The sequence below is a fragment of the Somniosus microcephalus genome, unplaced genomic scaffold (genome assembly GCF_052327205.1).
Source record: "Somniosus microcephalus isolate GS21.2 unplaced genomic scaffold, FLI_Smic_1.0 unresolved_chr1, whole genome shotgun sequence".
NCBI lineage: Eukaryota > Metazoa > Chordata > Chondrichthyes > Squaliformes > Somniosidae > Somniosus > Somniosus microcephalus.
Genome location: NW_028225179.1, coordinates 114622441 through 114640418, shown reverse-complemented (window position 1 = coordinate 114640418; position 17978 = coordinate 114622441). Strand labels below are relative to the sequence as shown.

Sequence of the window (17978 nt, the reverse complement as noted above, 5' to 3'; positions counted from 1 at the left end):
GGGGTAATCACACAGTGCTGTTAGGGGTAATCCCTCAGTGCTGTTAGGGGTAATCCCACAGTGCTGTTAGGGGTAATCCCACAGTGCTGTTAGGGGGTAATCCCTCAGTGCTGTTAGGGGGTAATCCCACAGTGCTGTTAGGGGGTAATCCCACAGTGCTGTTAGGGGTAATCCCATAGTGCTGTTAGGGGGTAATCACACAGTGCTGTTAGGGGTAATCCCTCAGTGCTGTTAGGGGTAATCCCACAGTGCTGTTAGGGGTAATCCCACAGTGCTGTTAGGGGGTAATCCCTCAGTGCTGTTAGGGGGTAATCCCACAGTGCTGTTAGGGGGTAATCCCACAGTGCTGTTAGGGGTAATCCCACAGTGCTGTTAGGGGTAATCCCACAGTGCTGTTAGGGGTAATCCCACAGTGCTGTTAGGGGGTAATCCCACAGTGCTGTTAGGGGGTAATCCCACAGTGCTGTTAGGGGTAATCCCACAGTGCTGTTAGGGGTAATCCCACAGTGCTGTTAGGGGGTAATCCCACAGTGCTGTTAGGGGGTAATCCCACAGTGCTGTTAGGGGTAATCCCACAGTGCTGTTAGGGGGTAATCCCTCAGTGCTGTTAGGGGGTAATCCCACAGTGCTGTTAGGGGGTAATCCCACAGTGCTGTTAGGGGTAATCCCACAGTGCTGTTAGGGGTAATCCCACAGTGCTGTTAGGGGGTAATCCCACAGTGCTGTTAGGGGTAATCCCACAGTGCTGTTAGGGGGTAATCCCACAGTGCTGTTAGGGGGTAATCCCACAGTGCTGTTAGGGGTAATCCCACAGTGCTGTTAGGGGGTAATCCCACAGTGCTGTTAGGGGTAATCCCACAGTGCTGTTAGGGGGTAATCCCACAGTGCTGTTAGGGGGTAATCCCACAGTGCTGTTAGGGGGTAATCCCACAGTGCTGTTAGGGGTAATCCCACAGTGCTGTTAGGGGGTAATCACACAGTGCTGTTAGGGGGTAATCCCACAGTGCTGTTAGGGGTAATCCCACAGTGCTGTTAGGGGGTAATCTCACAGTGCTGTTAGGGGGTAATCCCACAGTGCTGTTAGGGGGTAATCCCACAGTGCTGTTAGGGGTAATCCCACAGTGCTGTTAGGGGGTAATCTCACAGTGCTGTTAGGGGGTAATCCCACAGTGCTGTTAGGGGGTAATCCCACAGTGCTGTTAGGGGTAACCCCACAGTGCTGTTAGGGGGTAATCCCACAGTGCTGTTAGTGGGTAATCCCACAGTGCTGTTAGGGGTAACCCCACAGTGCTGTTAGGGGGTAATCCCACAGTGCTGTTAGGGGTAACCCCACAGTGCTGTTAGGGGGTAATCCCACAGTGCTGTTAGGGGGTAATCCCACAGTGCTGTTAGGGGTAACCCCACAGTGCTGTTAGAGGGTAATCCCACAGTGCTGTTAGGGGTAATCCCACAGTGCTGTTAGGGGTAACCCCACAGTGCTGTTAGGGGGTAATCCCACAGTGCTGTTAGGGGGTAATCCCACAGTGCTGTTAGGGGGTAATCCCACAGTGCTGTTAGGGGGTAATCCCACAGTGCTGTTAGGGGGTAATCCCACAGTGCTGTTAGGGGTAACCCCACAGTGCTGTTAGGGGGTAATCCCACAGTGCTGTTAGGGGGTAATCCCACAGTGCTGTTAGGGGTAACCCCACAGTGCTGTTAGAGGGTAATCCCACAGTGCTGTTAGGGGTAATCCCACAGTGCTGTTAGGGGGTAATCCCACAGTGATGTTAGGGGGTAATCCCACAGTGCTGTTAGGGGTAATCCCACAGTGCTGTTAGGGGTAATCCCACAGTGCTGTTAGGGGGTAATCCCACAGTGCTGTTAGGGGTAATCCCACAGTGCTGTTAGGGGGTAATCCCACAGTGCTGTTAGGGGTAATCCCACAGTGCTGTTAGGGGTAATCCCACAGTGCTGTTAGGGGGTAATCCCACAGTGCTGTTAGGGGGTAATCCCACAGTGCTGTTAGGGGTAATCCCACAGTGCTGTTAGGGGGTAATCCCACAGTGCTGTTAGGGGTAATCCCACAGTGCTGTTAGGGGGTAATCCCACAGTGCTGTTAGGGGGTAATCCCACAGTGCTGTTAGGGGGTAATCCCACAGTGCTGTTAGGGGTAATCGCACAGTGCTGTTAGGGGGTAATCCCACAGTGCTGTTAGGGGGTAATCGCACAGTGCTGTTAGGGGGTAATCCCACAGTGCTGTTAGGGGGTAATCCCACAGTGCTGTTAGGGGGTAATCCCACAGTGCTGTTAGGGGGTAATCGCACAGTGCTGTTAGGGGGTAATCCCACAGTGCTGTTAGGGGGTAATCCCACAGTGCTGTTAGGGGTAATCGCACAGTGCTGTTAGGGGGTAATCCCACAGTGCTGTTAGGGGTAATCCCACAGTGCTGTTAGGGGGTAATCCCACAGTGCTGTTAGGGGGTAATCCCACAGTGCTGTTAGGGGTAATCGCACAGTGCTGTTAGGGGGTAATCCCACAGTGCTGTTAGGGGTAATCGCACAGTGCTGTTAGGGGGTAATCACACAGTGCTGTTAGGGGTAATCCCACAGTGCTGTTAGGGGTAATCCCACAGTGCTGTTAGGGGGTAATCCCACAGTGCTGTTAGGGGGTAATCCCACAGTGCTGTTAGGGGTAATCGCACAGTGCTGTTAGGGGGTAATCCCACATTGCTGTTAGGGGTAATCCCACAGTGCTGTTAGGGGGTAATCTCACAGTGCTGTTAGGGGTAATCCCACAGTGCTGTTAGGGGTAATCCCACAGTGCTGTTAGGGGTAATCCCACAGTGCTGTTAGGGGGTAATCCCACAGTGCTGTTAGGGGGTAATCCCACAGTGCTGTTAGGGGTAATCCCACAGTGCTGTTAGGGGTAATCCCACAGTGCTGTTAGGGGGTAATCCCACAGTGCTGTTAGGGGGTAATCCCACAGTGCTGTTAGGGGTAATCCCACAGTGCTGTTAGGGGTAATCCCACAGTGCTGTTAGGGGTAATCCCACAGTGCTGTTAGGGGGTAATCCCACAGTGCTGTTAGTGGTAATCCCACAGTGCTGTTAGGGAGGGAGTTCCAGGATTTTGATCCAGCAACGGTTAAGGAATGGTCGTTGTATCTCCAAGTCAGGATGGTGTGTAACTTGGAGGGGAACTTGGAGGTGGTCCCATGTGCCTGCTGCCCTTGTCCTTCTAGGTGGTAGAGGTCGCAGGTTTGGGAGGTGCTGTTGAAGAAGTCTTGGTGAGTTGCTGCAGTGCATCTTGTAGATGGTACACACTGCAGCCACGGTACGCTGGTGGTGGAGGGATTGAATGTTTAAGGTGGTGGATGGGGTGCCAATCAAGCGGGCTGCTTTGTCCTGGATGGTGTCAAGCTTCTTGAGTGTTGTTGGAGCTGCACTCATCCAGGCAATTGGAGAGTATTCCATCACACTCTAGCTGAGATGGGGAGGAGACCTGAAACTGCATTTGCCCTCGTGGTAACATATTCATCTGTAGATTGTATAATAAGCAACCTTTATATTTAGTCTTAGTTTGTTCAGACGGAGGTGGGGGCAGCACGTAGCAGGGAGATTAATCCCTCTAGTCTTTCCTTCCCCTTTAGAACCTTTCAGGTTTCCCAATTAGTACTGGCTCAAGGCTCTTTTGAGCTTCCAATCACATATCCGCAGTGTAACTAAGCCCGTCTATTTCCAGCTCCGTCACACCGTCCTTGCCTCAGCTCATCCGCTGCTGAAACCCTCATCCATGCCTTTGTTACCTCTAGACTTGACTATTCCAACGCACTCCTGGCCGGCCTCCCTAGTTCTACCCTCCATAAACTTGATGTCATCCAAAACTCTGCCGCCTGTGTCCTAACTCACATCAAGTCCCAACTCGCACCAAGTCCCATTCGCCCATCACCCCTGTGCTCACTGACCTACATTGGCTCCCGGTTAAGATTTAAGATTTTAAACTTCTCATCCTTGTTTTCAAATCCCTCCATGGCCTCGCCCCTCCCTATTGCTGTAACCACCTCCAGCACTACATCCATCCGAGATCTCGGTGCTCCTCTAATTCTGGCCTCTCGGGCATCCCCAGTTTTAATCGTTCCACCTTTGGCGCCCGTGCCTTCTGTTGCCAAGGCCCTGAGCTCTGGAATTTCCTCCCTAAACCGCTCCGTCTCTACCTCTCTTCCCTCCTTTAAGTCGCTCCTTAAAACCTACCACTTTGACCAAGCTTTTGGTCATCTGCCCTAATATCTCCTTATGTGGCTCGGTGTCAAATTCTGTTTGATAATCGCTCCTGTGAAGTACCTTGGGACTTTTATTACGTTAAAGGCGCTATATAAATACAAGTTGTTGTTGTTGTACAATTATGGACAGGGAATGATTTCCCCTCCTCTCCTGTCTAATTCTAGCCATCCTTCCCTGTGAATCCTTTCCTCAAGTGCAGTGGCCAAAAGTGGACACCGTAGCCCACGAGCGGCTCCACCGGTGCTACACACAATGTCAGTACTGGTTTAAGGGCCGGAGCAAAGCAGAGACTATATATGTGTGAAGGGCAGTGACAGAACTGAGATATAAAAAGTACTGAGCATTATTTTGCCTGTGTTCCTGTCTCAACAGAATGTTGTCCAGGGCACAGTGCCATACCTTGGGACATTCCTAACGGACCTGGTTATGTTGGACACTGCGGTGAAGGACTACGCAGAGGTGAGTGTCTATCAGATCGATTGCTTTCAGAGAATAACATTCTGAGATACAGTGTATGAGTAAATCTGAGACAGTGTCAGCCGTGGCTCAGTGGGCAGCGCACTCACCGCTGAGTCAGAAGGTTGTGGGTTCAAGTCCCACGCCAGGGACTTGAGCACATAAAGCTAGGCTGACACTCCCACTGCAGTGCTGAGGGTGTGCTGCACTGTCGGAGGTGCTGTCTTTCGGATGAGACGTTAAATCTGCTCTCTCGGGTGGATGTAAAAGATCCCACGGCACTATTTTGATGCAGAGCAGGGAAGTTATCCCCGATGTCTTAGGGCCAGTATTTATCCCTCAACCAACATAACAAAAACAGTTTATCTGGTCATTATCACATTGCTATTTGTGGGAGCTTGCTGTGCGCAAATTGGCTGCCGCGTTTCCCACATTACAACAGTGATTACACTTCAAAAGTACTTCATTGGCTGTAAAGTGCTTTGAGACGTCCGGTGGTCGTGAAAGGCGCACAATATAAATGTAAGTGTTTTTCTTTATGACATGTGATGAGTGTAGCAATACTTGGGAGGAAACAGGTGACTTTGGAGCTATGGTTCCCAAAGCTCTCCATCACTGGGAGGTTTTCCTCGCCTCATGTCTGGGTCTGTTGTAGACTAACTGATGGAGATTTATTGCTATGATCAGTCAGCAACTCCTTTATCGTTGTATCATGCGACTACCAGGATGGTAGAAGGTGAACTAGACGGATCTGGGTCCTTATTCGTCTATCAATTCCTTTGCTCCTATGTAATCCCCAGGCCTCTACTTTTGCCATTTCACCTTTCCAAATGTTAGTGCCAATTTACTGAATCATCCAAATTACAGCACAGCAAGAGTCCATTCGGTTCATCGTGCCTGCGCCAATGTTGCCTCCTTAGCTGGGGCGGTCTACTCTAACCCCATTTCCTTGTCCTTTCCGCATCTCCTTGACTATTCTTCTTTTAACTTGTTCAAATCCCCCTTTAAATAATGTTACAGCTCCTTGAGGCAAGGCGCTCCACATTCCAGTACCCCTCAGTGTGACCCTCATTCTTTTAGTGACAGTCTTGGCTTTGAGCAGCCTGTCACCGATACTGCAATCAGCAGAAACAAGCTTTCACCGTTTACCCTCGCGATGGAGGATGAACAGGCTGGGTCTCTTTTCTCTTGAAAAGGGAAGGCTGAGGGGTGACCTAATTGAGGTCTTTTAAATCATGAAAGGTTTTGATAGAGTGGATATAAAGAGAATGTTTCCACTTGTGGGGAAGAGTATAACTAAAGCCCATCAATATAAGAAAGTCACCAAGAAATCCAATCGGGAATTCAGAAGAAACTTCTTTACCCAGAGTGTGGTGAGAATGTGGAACTCGCTACCACAGGGAGTGGTTGAAGCGAATAGTATCGATGCATTTAAGGGGCGGCTAGACAAGCATATGAGGGAGAAGGGAATAGAGGGTTATGCTGATAGATTTAGATGAGGAAAGACGGGAGGAGGCTCGAGTGGAGCATAAACGCCGGCATGGACTGGATGGGCCGAACGGCCTGTTTCTGTTCCGTATATCCTATGTAATCCTATGAATCCTTTCAGAATTTTAGAAACATCAGTTAGTTTCCCACTTTCACCTTCTTTGTTCCACTGAAAAAGCCCCAGTCTTTCAGCCTTTCTTCACAATTATAACATCTTATTCCTGGCATCATTGTAGTGGCTCTCCATTGGCCCTCTCTGTGGCTCCCGTCTCCCTCCTATAATGGAGTGCCCAGAACTACACGCAACCACGGCCGAACCAGTGTCACGGGCAAAGTCAACATCGCTTCCTCAGGACAGTATAATCTCCACGCGCAAATCCCATTTCTACCTTTTCCCAAAGACAGCTGTCCCTGTTAAATAAATAACTGTTAAATGAATAAACCGAATTGCAAAAGTCTGGATTTATTCCATCAAGTGTTGCATGGCCTCACTAAAGCCGAGGTGTGAAGCCTCGCCCCGATTTCACCCTCCGTTGAAGTCACTATCGAGCGGGGTGTGAAACCGGCGCGGGGTTCCCGCCCGGCCAGGACGGTTACAATTTTTTCAAAGGTTTTTAAGTCCTTTTTTTTTAAGGATTTGTTGTGCTTGCACCTCCCTATTTCTGTAACCTCCTTCAGCCCCACAACTCCCCGAGATATCTGCGCTCCTCTAATTCTGCCCTCTTGAACCTCCCTGATTATAATCATTCAACCATGGGAGGCCGTGCCTTCTGTTGCCTGGGCCCTAAGCTCTGGAACTCCCTGCCTAAACCTCTCCGCCTCTCTACCTCTCTCTCCTCCTTTAAGACGCTCCTTAAAACCTACCTCTTTGATCAAGCTTTTTGTCACCTGCCCTAATTTATCCTTAGGTGGATCGGTGTCAAATTCTTTGTCTTAAAATATCCTGTGCAGTGCCTTGGGACGTTTTACTACATTAAAGGCGCTATATAAATACAAGATGTTGTTGTTGCGGCACTGTAATGTGAATATTGCAATGAAGCACATGACATAAGTACACTCTCAGTTATAACAACCATGGGCTCGATTTTCATCGGGCTGTTGAGGTGGGATTGGAGGCGTGTGGGGGGTTAAAATTGCAAAACCTGGCGGGCGAGCCCAACCCCGCCTCCATCCCGCCTCCAAGCAATTTTAATTAAATCATGTCTACTGGTCCCTGTAAAGTCTGTGGGTTATATGGTGAATTAATACACAGACTACAAGAGTAACTTTAACAGGACTTTACTATTCGAAGGTCAGGGCGAATCTGCCCAATAAATCCTTACACAGCACTTATATACCGGTGTGGTCACTCCCGGTATTACAGTATACAGCAGCCAAGATAAAGTAGTGCAACACCTAAAATAGTTCTCTTAAAGGTGGACGGTTACATACAATAGTTCTCTTAAAGGTAGAACGGTTACATACACTACAATCCTCCCTTTTTAGCTTACAACATACTTATTCCCCATTAAACATAACATATATCCAACTTCATGTAAAAACAGTTCACAGATGTAGTCTCTGCGGAAACAGTTCACAGATTCAGTCTCTGCGGGAAACAGTTCACAGATTCAGTCTCTGCGGAAAACAGTTCACAGATTCAGTCTCGGTGTAGTCGGTTCACGTTGCTGAAGTGACTCATCCAATAGTCCTTCACTGGACTTAACAGCTTGAACTTCCGTCACTTCTGAACCAGCATTGTTGACTTTTAAAAGCTTGAGTACCTTGGGAAGTTTTTCTACTTCCAAACTGATTTGGCTCCGTACGGAGAGACCACGTGCGTGACCTGGTAGAGGTGATAATGGTTCAGATGGTCATCATCTTCTGCTTCGTCTTTTCCTTTTCTGCTTCTTGGAGACTCTCTGGGCTCCACTGTCAGCTGCCAGCTGCATGCACCATTCCTCCTTCTCGTCCTCCTTTTTCCGTAGTAGCGCCACCATCTCCCGATGTTCCTTCGACTTTAGGTGATTCTTCATGGTTTCTGCACTTTGGGAGTTTTCATCACAAGCTGGGCAGAGCAGGTCATCGTAATATTCGGTGTCGTCCAACAGGTCATGGTAATATTCGGTGTCGTCCTGAGCTAGGCCAGCGAGAGGGTCTTCTATTTCCTCCATACCCAGCTGGACGTTAGCCAGCTTTTGTTCCAAATCCAGACATCTTTCCTGAAGAGACTTCTTCATGCGTTCAGTTTCATCCAGCTTTTTCTGGGCTTCCTGCAAGTCTTTTACTAATGACCTCATTCGTGATTTCAATACTTCAACTTCATTGGGAGATTGATTGATTGTATTATTCAATCCCTCTACTGGAGCAGCTGTTTCAGCATTCTGTTGTTCAACATTGACGTGAATCAGCGTACTTTTGGCATCCAAGGTTTGCTCTGCTGCCATCTTCTCAGTCTGTGTTGCAACCTCAGCTAGTCCAATAACTTTTGGGAGCTCCAAACCCCTCTCCTTTGAAGATTTAGACTCATGTCCAAATTGTTCCCATTTCAGAGTCTTGTCCCTCAGCATATGAAGGAGTTGGCTGACCGTTGACTCTTCTGACCTCATCCGTTTCCCAGTAGCTGCAGGGCTGTTTATAACCTTGCCCTGGGGCTCCTTTGCTGTTTCTACTTCGCCATCATCCGCAGCCTCCACCATTCGCATTTCCACAAATGAATCGTCCGGTGATGCTGCACCCAACTTCAGTAGGAGCTCGGAATTCATGGCGACCAACTCAGCCTTTTCTGCCTACAATCTGCTAACAAGCGCCTTCAGTTGCTGAACATCTTGCTCCACCAGATTAGAGCACGCACCTTCAGAAACCGAATCAGCTTTGATTCGTTTGGCCTCCTTGCGCAGACGGTTTGTGTGCTCCTGCTCCCTTTTCTCCCTCAGCTGTTTCTGTTGTCTTTCCAGATTCTCCCACTCTGTGTCAAAGAACGTTTTCATTGCTTTTATCTCTTGCTCGAGACGGCAACTCAATTGTTCTAATTGCTGTTGTAATTTGAAATGGAGTTGAGTTCGAGCCCGGTGTTCCTCAGACTTGTGCATGTCTGTAAACTGGACAGACTCAGAATTCTCTGCCAAACTATGTTGTTGTTGTTCAGTGGAATTCTGTTCTGAAACTTTGTTCTCCTTTGAAGCATCAGTATTTATGCACTCCTTTGTTTTTCCAACCTTAGTCAGCAAGTCCATTTTAGACTTGTCTTTCGCACCTGGGCTGGTCTTGTCGTCATCCGTTTCAGAGTCTGAGCTGATTGTCTTCACCGAGTTCTCACTCGTTATAGCTTTTAGGTAGTGCCATTCCATGTTTATTTCCCTGATCCACTCCCGTCCCAGAAGTGGTGGACCTCCCTCAGGTAGTACATATAAGTCCATTCCTTGGTGTTCTTTGCCCCTGTCTCTCACCTTGACTTGTATCTTTCCCATGGGGTATACTTTATGCCCCGTGTATGTCTGCAATACGATCTTGGTATCTCTCAAGGGTATATGTGAGAATAGCCGGTTGTAATCCCTTCGATTTATGACTGATAGGGCTGATCCTGTGTCCAATTCCATTTTCACTTGGACTCCGGCTACTTTTAGTGTGACCCAGATAGTTTGTAGGTCAGCTTCCTTACTCCCATTGTGAATTCTCAGACTACCCAGTTCCTGGCCGTTCAGGTCTGAATCCGAATTCTGTTCATCTGAACTCTTCTCAGCCACCTTGTGTACCTTGCTGTACTTTTCCTGCGGTGATTTTTTTCTGTTGTTGGTCTTCTTTCCTGACCAGCATACTTTAGCTATGTGACCAAGCTTGCCACATTTTCTACATTCCTGGTTTTTAAACCAGCACTGGTTCTGGTCGTGTGTTGTCTTCCCACAACGATAACATTTTGTTGTACCCGAAGTCATTTGATCCACGCTGAGTACCGCTGCCTTCAGCTGCATTTCCGCAGTGCCTCTCGCGGCTGCTTCGTGTGATGCTGCAATAAGGACAGCCTTGTCAAGTGTAAGATCATTCTCTTCGAGCAGTCGCTTTTGTGTTCCTTCCTTCGACAACCCGCACACGAACTTGTCTCTCAATGCTTCTGTCAGATTTTCCCCAAACTGGCAGTATTTCGCTAGTCTACGCAGTTCGACCAAGTATTCCGCGTTGCTTTCCTCTTTCCGTTGCGTTCTCACATAAAATTTGAATCGTTCCGCCAACATCAGCGGTGTGGGGTTCAAATGATCCTTCAGGACAGCAACAATGTCAGCGAAAGTCTGATCCGCCGGTTTAGCTGGTGATAGAAGATGCTTCAATAGCCCGTATGTCTTCGCCCCCATTGCGTTTAATAAGGTGAGAGCTTTATCATCATCTGCTATTTTATTGGCCTCACAATATATCTCGATGCGTTCTACGTACGTGGCCCAATCTTCCACCTCGGAATCGAAGTTGTTGATGTTACCATGCTTAGGCATCTTCACTATCTTTTTGAGAAACCACAACGAATTTGTTCGTTACTTTTTTTTTCCAAAAATGGCGGTTTCCCGCGCTTGTCTTCTTCCCCGCCCACTTTCAAAATGGCGGTTTCCCGCTTCTGTCTTCTTCCCCGCCTACTGGCGGCTTCCTGCGTTTCTTCCCCTGGCGGGAGGGGTAAGCTTTCCTTCTGGCGACGACCGCTGGCTTTCGGAGTTCGCAGCCTGCGCGCCGGCTTCAGTGCGTTCCTTGTTCCCTTTTCTCGGCTGGCAACCGGCGCTGGGGACAACCCGTTGGCGGCGAACAGTTCCAGCCGCTGGGCGGAATCTCGCTCGGTCTCCCTCGCTCGGTCCCGTGCGTTCCTTGTTCCCTTTTCTCGGCCGGCAACCGGCGCTGGGGACAACCCGTTTGCGGCGAACAGTTCCAGCCGCTGGGCGGAATCTCGCTCGATCTCCCTCGCTCGGTCCCGTTCCCCCTTCACTCGGGCTCTGTCTCTCCCTCAGCGGCTTCCAATCGCGCCTCCCAGCCCTCTCGCAGTCCGGTCCTTTCCTCCCCCGGCTGCGGCTGAGTTCTCCGCGGTTTTATTTATTTTTATATCTTCCCACGCCTTACGATCCCGGTCGCAGCGCCTCGTGGCCTTGGTAGCTGCCCGGCCTTTTTCGCCGGTGGCGGTCTAGCTGTCTCACGACGCTGTTGCGTCTCCCAGCCCGCTTGTAGCCCGGTCTCTCACACCGGCTGCGTTCCCGCTTGTAGCCCGGTCTCTCACACCGGCTGCATTCCCGCTTGTACCGCGGCTTCCGTGCCCTACGCTGCCCCAGTCTCAGCGCCTCTGGGCCCAACTTCTGTCCGGCTCCTTTCCCCCGACCGTGGTCGAGTTCACCGCCCTTATCCTCCGTTTCTTTTTATTTTCCCCCTACTCACAGTCAACGTGGCCGACTTGCTTCTCTTGGCTGATCGGCTCACTCACCGCCGTGGCAGAAGGAACAATAACAGCCTGTTGCTGATGGAAGGCTTCGTGTCTGAATCCTTCCTTCTTCCTTGCTCTGCAGACTCGAGTCTTCTCTCAGCAGAACGACGAGGGCGGGTGCCTCTTCTCGACGCTCGTTAACTGCTTCGGGTGTGTCGCTGCCGCAGGGTAAGATCGAACCCGTCGCCACTGTAAAGTCTGTGGGTTATATGGTGAATTAATACACAGACTACAAGAGTAACTTTAACAGGACTTTACTATTCGAAGGTCAGGGCGAATCTGCCCAATAAATCCTTACACAGCACTTATATACCGGTGTGGTCACTCCCGGTATTACAGTATACAGCAGCCAAGATAAAGTAGTGCAACACCTAAAATAGTTCTCTTAAAGGTGGACGGTTACATACAATAGTTCTCTTAAAGGTAGAACGGTTACATACACTACAGTCCCGTCTCTGTCCCGCCTCCAAGAGGCGGGATAGGCCGTTAAGGCCCTTAACAAGCACTAAATTGCCTCTATAATGCCATTTTGATAGGCCTTGGTGAATTTAACCCTTTTCTGACATGAAGCCCGCCTGTTCTGAAACACAACAGTGAAACCTGGCGGGAGCACAATTGGATTGCTGACTATTAGCTGCAGCTCCACCATTAAATAGGATATTTGATCAGCCATCATTTGCAGGTGGCAGGACTTTGTTGTCTCAGGTCTGGGGGAACTTTTAGAAGGCATAACCACAGCTGTGGAAGTTTGGAGCCTGACACCCATCTCCAGTGTGACCTCCTGGGAAACCCATCTCGCCACCTTCACTGAGCGCTTCCTCAACTGAGGCATATACCAAGTAATCCTAAGCCCTCAATGTGGAAGTCCCATTAGCGAAATGACACACGCCACAACTGCAGCGGTAGCCATCTGTTTTTTTATTTACACTAATCATCTGATGGCTTTTTAATATAAAACATCAAATTTCACCCAAGTGACTACCCTTGTGACTATTTATGCAGTATCTTTCTCTTACGCGTGCTCCTACGTAGTGCTTCCCCTTTGGCTTCAGCAGATGTGGAGGCCCCTTGCTCACTTTCTTGTTGCTCCTGTCTTGACACCTTTGGCGGGCGTCCTCAGGGGTTGCGAACCTGTGAGGGCTCGTCAACAGTCTGCTGCTCCTGCGGCTGTGTAGGGGTTGAGATGCCGATCTCAGATGGGTGTGGACTCTGGTGGGGCTCTGACCGATGGCTGTGCAGTGGCATGGAAGTGTGAGTGCTTGGAGAGGAGCCCCCACTTCCTTGATGTCTGCCACCAACTTCCCTCTCATGGGTCAGGTCCCCCTCAGCGCTTGCAAGTGGCTTGAGAGCACCTTGCTGCACATCAGGGGGGCCATGGGGACCCGTATCTGCACTGGCAGTCCTACTCAGAAGGACTTCCATGAAGGTCTGGTTTCTCTGTTCAATAGATGACCATCGCTCCTCCAGAGATGTCATTCTATTCAGAACACTCACCATGTTTTCTGCACTCTGGCAACTTATCACCTCCATGGAGGTTGCCATCCTTTCCATGGTGATGCATTCATGCGCCAATGACTCCACAAAGGCTCTGCTCATGTTCGCAATGGACTCCTCCATTCGCTCCACACTCGCAGCGACCCTGGAGACAAAACCTGCCAGAGACTCCTGCATCTGTGCCTGGAGTTCCATGACCGCTGATCTCATGGATGGACCCAGAGGCAGAGGGTCGACATGCTGCTGAGCCGAGCTGGCAGAGTCCTGCGCCCTCCGACTAGGACTCTCCACTGCTGTCCCTGTCTCCACAATCTGCTGATGCTCACTTGTGAGCTGTGATACACCAGGTGACAACACTACTCTATGTCCCGAAGGTCCCACCGAGGTGTGAGTGTCTGCGCTGGTGCTGGGTGCGCTGAATTCTGCTGACGCTGCACCCTCAGAGGTTGCAGCTTCCTCTGAAGAGTCATAGAAACATAGAAGATAGGAGCAGGAGTAGGCCATTCGGCCCTTTGAGCCTGCTCCGCCATTCAATGTGATCATGGCTGATCATCCAAACTCAGTACCCTGTCCCCGCCTTTTCCCCATATCCCTTGATCCCTTCAGCCTCAAGAAACATATCCAACTCTTTCTTGAATATATTTAATGAACTGGCCTCCACCGCCCTCTGTGGCAGAGAATTCCACAGGTTCACCACTCTCTGGGTGAAGAAATTCCTCCTCATTTCAGTCCTAAATGGCTTACCCCTTATCCTTAGACTATGACCCCTGGTTCTGGACTCCCCGGCCATCAGAAACATTCTTCCTGCATCTAGTCTGTCCAGACCTGACAGAATTTTATAGGTCTCGATGAGATCCCCTCTCAATCTTCTAAACTCCAGTGAGTATAAGCCCAATCGACACAATCTCTCCTCATACGTCATTCCTGCCATCCCAGGTATCAGCCTGGTGAATCTTCGCTGCACTCCCTCCATGGCAAGAACGTCCTTCCTCAGGTATGGTAACCAAAACTGCACACAATACTCAAGGTGCGGTCTCACCAAGGCCCTGTACAACTGTAGCAAGACATCCTTGTTCCTGTACTCGAACCCTCTTGCTACGAAGGCCAACATACCATTTGCCTTCTTAACCGCCTGCTGCACCTGCATGCTTACCTTCAGCGACTGGTGCACAAGGACACCCAGGTCTCTTTGCACTTCCCCTTCTCCCAATCTATTGCCATTCAAATAATAATCTGCCTTCCTGTTTTTGCCACCAAAGTGGATAACCTCACATTTATCCACATTATAGTGCATTTGCCATGTTTCTGCCCAATCACCCAACCTGTCCAAATCGTACTGGATTTTCCCGACATCCTCCTCGCAGCTTACCCTCCCGCCCAGCTTTGTGTCATCTGCAAATTTGGAGATATTACATCCAATTCCCTCATCCAGATCATTAATATATATTGTGAACAGCTGGGGTCCTAGGACCGATCCTTGCGGTACCCCACTAGTCACTGCCTGCCACTCAGAAAACGACCCGTTTATTCCAACTCTTTGCTTTCTGTCCGCCAACCAGTTCTCTATCCAAGTCAATACCTTGCCCCCAATCCCATGTGCCGTAATTTTGCATGCTAATCTCTTGTGTGGGACCTTATCGAAAGCCTTCTGAAAGTCCAAATACACCACATCCACTGGTTCTCCCTTATCTATTTTACCAGTTACATCCTCAAAAACTTCCAGTAGATTAGTCAAGCATGATTTACCTTTTGTAAATCCATGTTGACTTTGTCCGATCCTGTCACTGCTTTCCAAGTGCTCTGCTATGACATCTTTTATAATAGACTCTAGCATTTTCCCCACTACCGATGTCAGGCTTACCGGTCTATAATTCCCCGCTTTTTCTCTACCACCTTTTTTGAATAGTGGGGTAACATTAGCTACCCTCCAATCCATGGGTACCGTTCCAAAGTCTATCGAGTTCTGGAAGATGATCAGTAGTGCATCTACTATCCCTAGGGCCACTTCCTTAAGTACCCTGGGGTGTAGACCATCAGGCCTTGGGGATTTATCGGCCTTCAGTCCCATCAATTTTCCTAACACCATTTTCCTACAAATACTGATTTCTTTCAGTTCCTCGCTTTCATCAGACCCTATGTTCCCCGGCATCTCTGGGAGGTTATTTGTGTCCTCCTTTGTGAAGAGGAGTCTGGATGCTCAGGCTCTTCCTCCTGGCTAGTGGGGACAGGTGCTTGCGATGGTCCTGTGGGGGAGTAAAGGAAAGAGTCAGCAATGTGATGCCAAGGTTACATGCACATTGCGTATTGCAGATGATCATAAGTCCATCTGTTAGAGCTTCAGAATCATTATCAGCGACTCATGCAATGTCATTGAGAGAGATGGAAAACTATTCTGTCACCAGCTTGCTGTGATGCACCCGTCTGTCTGTCCCCCACTTGCGCATCTTCCGTCACTCACACGATCTCCAGGACCGCATCCTCCCAGGGGGTGAGGTGGGCTACTGAGGGTGGCCCTCCTCTTGTCCTCGCTCTTTCGCTCTTATTGTGAGCTCTCTTTTCCTGCAATGAGGGAGACAAGTGGAGGTTGAGTGAGAATGAGCGAGTGAGTGTAGAGATTGCATAGCATAGATACTTAGAAGTAGACAAAGATGGAGTGAGCTGGCAAGACCAAGGGCCCTCCCTGTGTGTTGTCAGTTGTTTTCATAGCATCACAGTGATAGGGAGTGTGAGGGCTGCATAGTGAATAGTTAGGTGAATGTGACCATAGAGAGAGAGGGAATGGGTAAGGGAGCATGGATGTCAATGTCAAGTGGGATGTGGAGGAAGAGATTGCTGAAGCTGAGTGCTGGTGAGGAAAGGTAATGGGGATCAGATTGAGGGTGATGGGAAATTCATACTCACTTTTCCAGTGCGCAGAAGGTCATGAAATCTCTTCCTGCATTGAATCCAGGTTCTGCAGGTTACTGACAATGAGTTGACCTCCTCTGCCACCTGGATCCACACAGCCTTGGTCTGCTGGGGAGGCTTCTTCCTCCCTGAAGAAGGGAAGAGCACCTCTTTATGTGCTCTTGCTCCCTCTACTAAAGCCTGCCGGGCAACGTCTTCGAACCTGGGAGCAGACCTAGGTCTCTCGATGGTCATTCTTCCTCCAGGACCCTCTCACTGCAAAGGCCGAAAGGTTGGCAGTCTGCCGAAGAAGCAAGGCTTGTTGCAGACCTTAAATGCAGCAGCAATGATGACGTCATCGGTGGTGACTTTCAGACTGGAAAAACTCATTGGAACACTCACACGTTGGAACTCAATTGGCCAATTAAGTTAAAATCGCATCATTCTCCCACATCGATTTAGAATCGGTTGGCTAACACGAAATGTGGATTACACGACCCCAGCCCACCCCTGAATCAGAATCCAGCCCCATGTGTCTGTTTTTACAGCACTGTAATCAAATCCAGTTCAAATTCCATTGTTAGCTTCTTGCCAAACTTCAATCCAGCCGTTAAAAAGGATAAAAATAATAGAAGGGTTGAGTGAATAAAACTTACATGGCAAAATCACTTTCCATTGAACCGTTTTGCCCTGTATTGGGGCTCACTGTAGCAAGGAGGAAAGTGCAAAGGTTCAGGTTTATGCGAGCACAATAAATACAGCTTCAATCAGTTTGTGGCGCTGTTGAGTCACACAGCCTGAAGCAGAGTCTTGTGACGTATCCTTCAGCACCAATTAAACCATAAATTGCAGTTTTAAATAACATTGATATAGAATAGAACATAAGAAATAGGACCAGGAGCAGGCCGTACGGCCCTTCTAGCCTGCTCCGCCATTCAATGAGATCATGGCTGATCTTCTACCTCATCTCCACTTTCCCGCCCAATCTCCACATCCCTTGATTCCCCATGAGTCCAAAGACCTATCACTCTCTGTCTTGAATATACTCAATGACTGAGCCTCCACAGCCCTCTGGGGTAGAGAATTCCAAAGATTCACCACCCTCTGAGTGAAGAAATTTCTCCTAATCTCAGTCCTAAATGGCCGACCCCTTATTCTGAGACTGTGACGCCTAGTTCTAGACTCCCCAGCCAGGGGAAACATCCTCCCTGCACCTACCCTGTCAAGCATTTTATGCATTTCAATGAGGTCACCTCTAATTCTTCTAAACTCCAGGGAGTACAGGCCCATTCTACACAATCTCTCATCATAGGACAGGCCTCTCATCCCAGGAATCAATCTCGTGAACCTTCGTTGCACCACCTCCAAGGCAAGTATATCCTTCCTTAGGTACAGAGACCCAATCTGTACACAGTACTCCAGGTGTGGTCCCACCAAGGCCCTGTAAAATAAAGAAAGACTTGCATTTATGGAGCGCCTTTCACGACCATCAGACGTCTCAAAGCGCTTTACAGCCAATAAAGTATTTTTGAAGTTTAGTCACTGTTGTAATGTGGGAAAGGCAGCAGCCAATTTGCGCACAGCAAGCTCCCACAAACAGCAATGTGATAATGACCAGATAAACTGTTTTTGTTAGGTTGATCGAGGGATAAATATTGGCCCACGACACGAGGGATAAACTCCCCTACTCCTCTTCAAAATAGTGGCCATGGGATCTTTTACATCCACCTGAGAGAGTAGACAGGGCCTCAGTTTAACATCTCATCCGAGAAACAGCACCTCCGACAGTGCAGCACTCCCTCAGCATTGCACCGGAGTGTCAGCCTAGCTTTATGTGTGCAAGTCACTGGAGTGGGAATTGAACCTACAACCTTCTAATTCAAAGGTGAGTGTGCTACCTACTGAGCCACAGCTGACACAATTGTAGCAAGAAATCTTTACTCTTATGCTCCAACTCCCTTGCAATAA

The 17978-nt window shown here is 49.1% G+C and overlaps 1 protein-coding gene across 1 annotated transcript in view; it reads left to right on the top strand.

The window, feature by feature from the left end:
- Window positions 1-17978, top strand: part of LOC147095722 (ral guanine nucleotide dissociation stimulator-like) — an 83692-nt gene that overhangs the window by 10993 nt on the left and 54721 nt on the right. The window contains exon 4 of the mRNA XM_085974171.1: window positions 4600-4717. Within this exon, the coding sequence (XP_085830297.1) occupies window positions 4600-4717 (118 nt within the window). The remainder of the gene's footprint in view (window positions 1-4599; window positions 4718-17978) is intronic.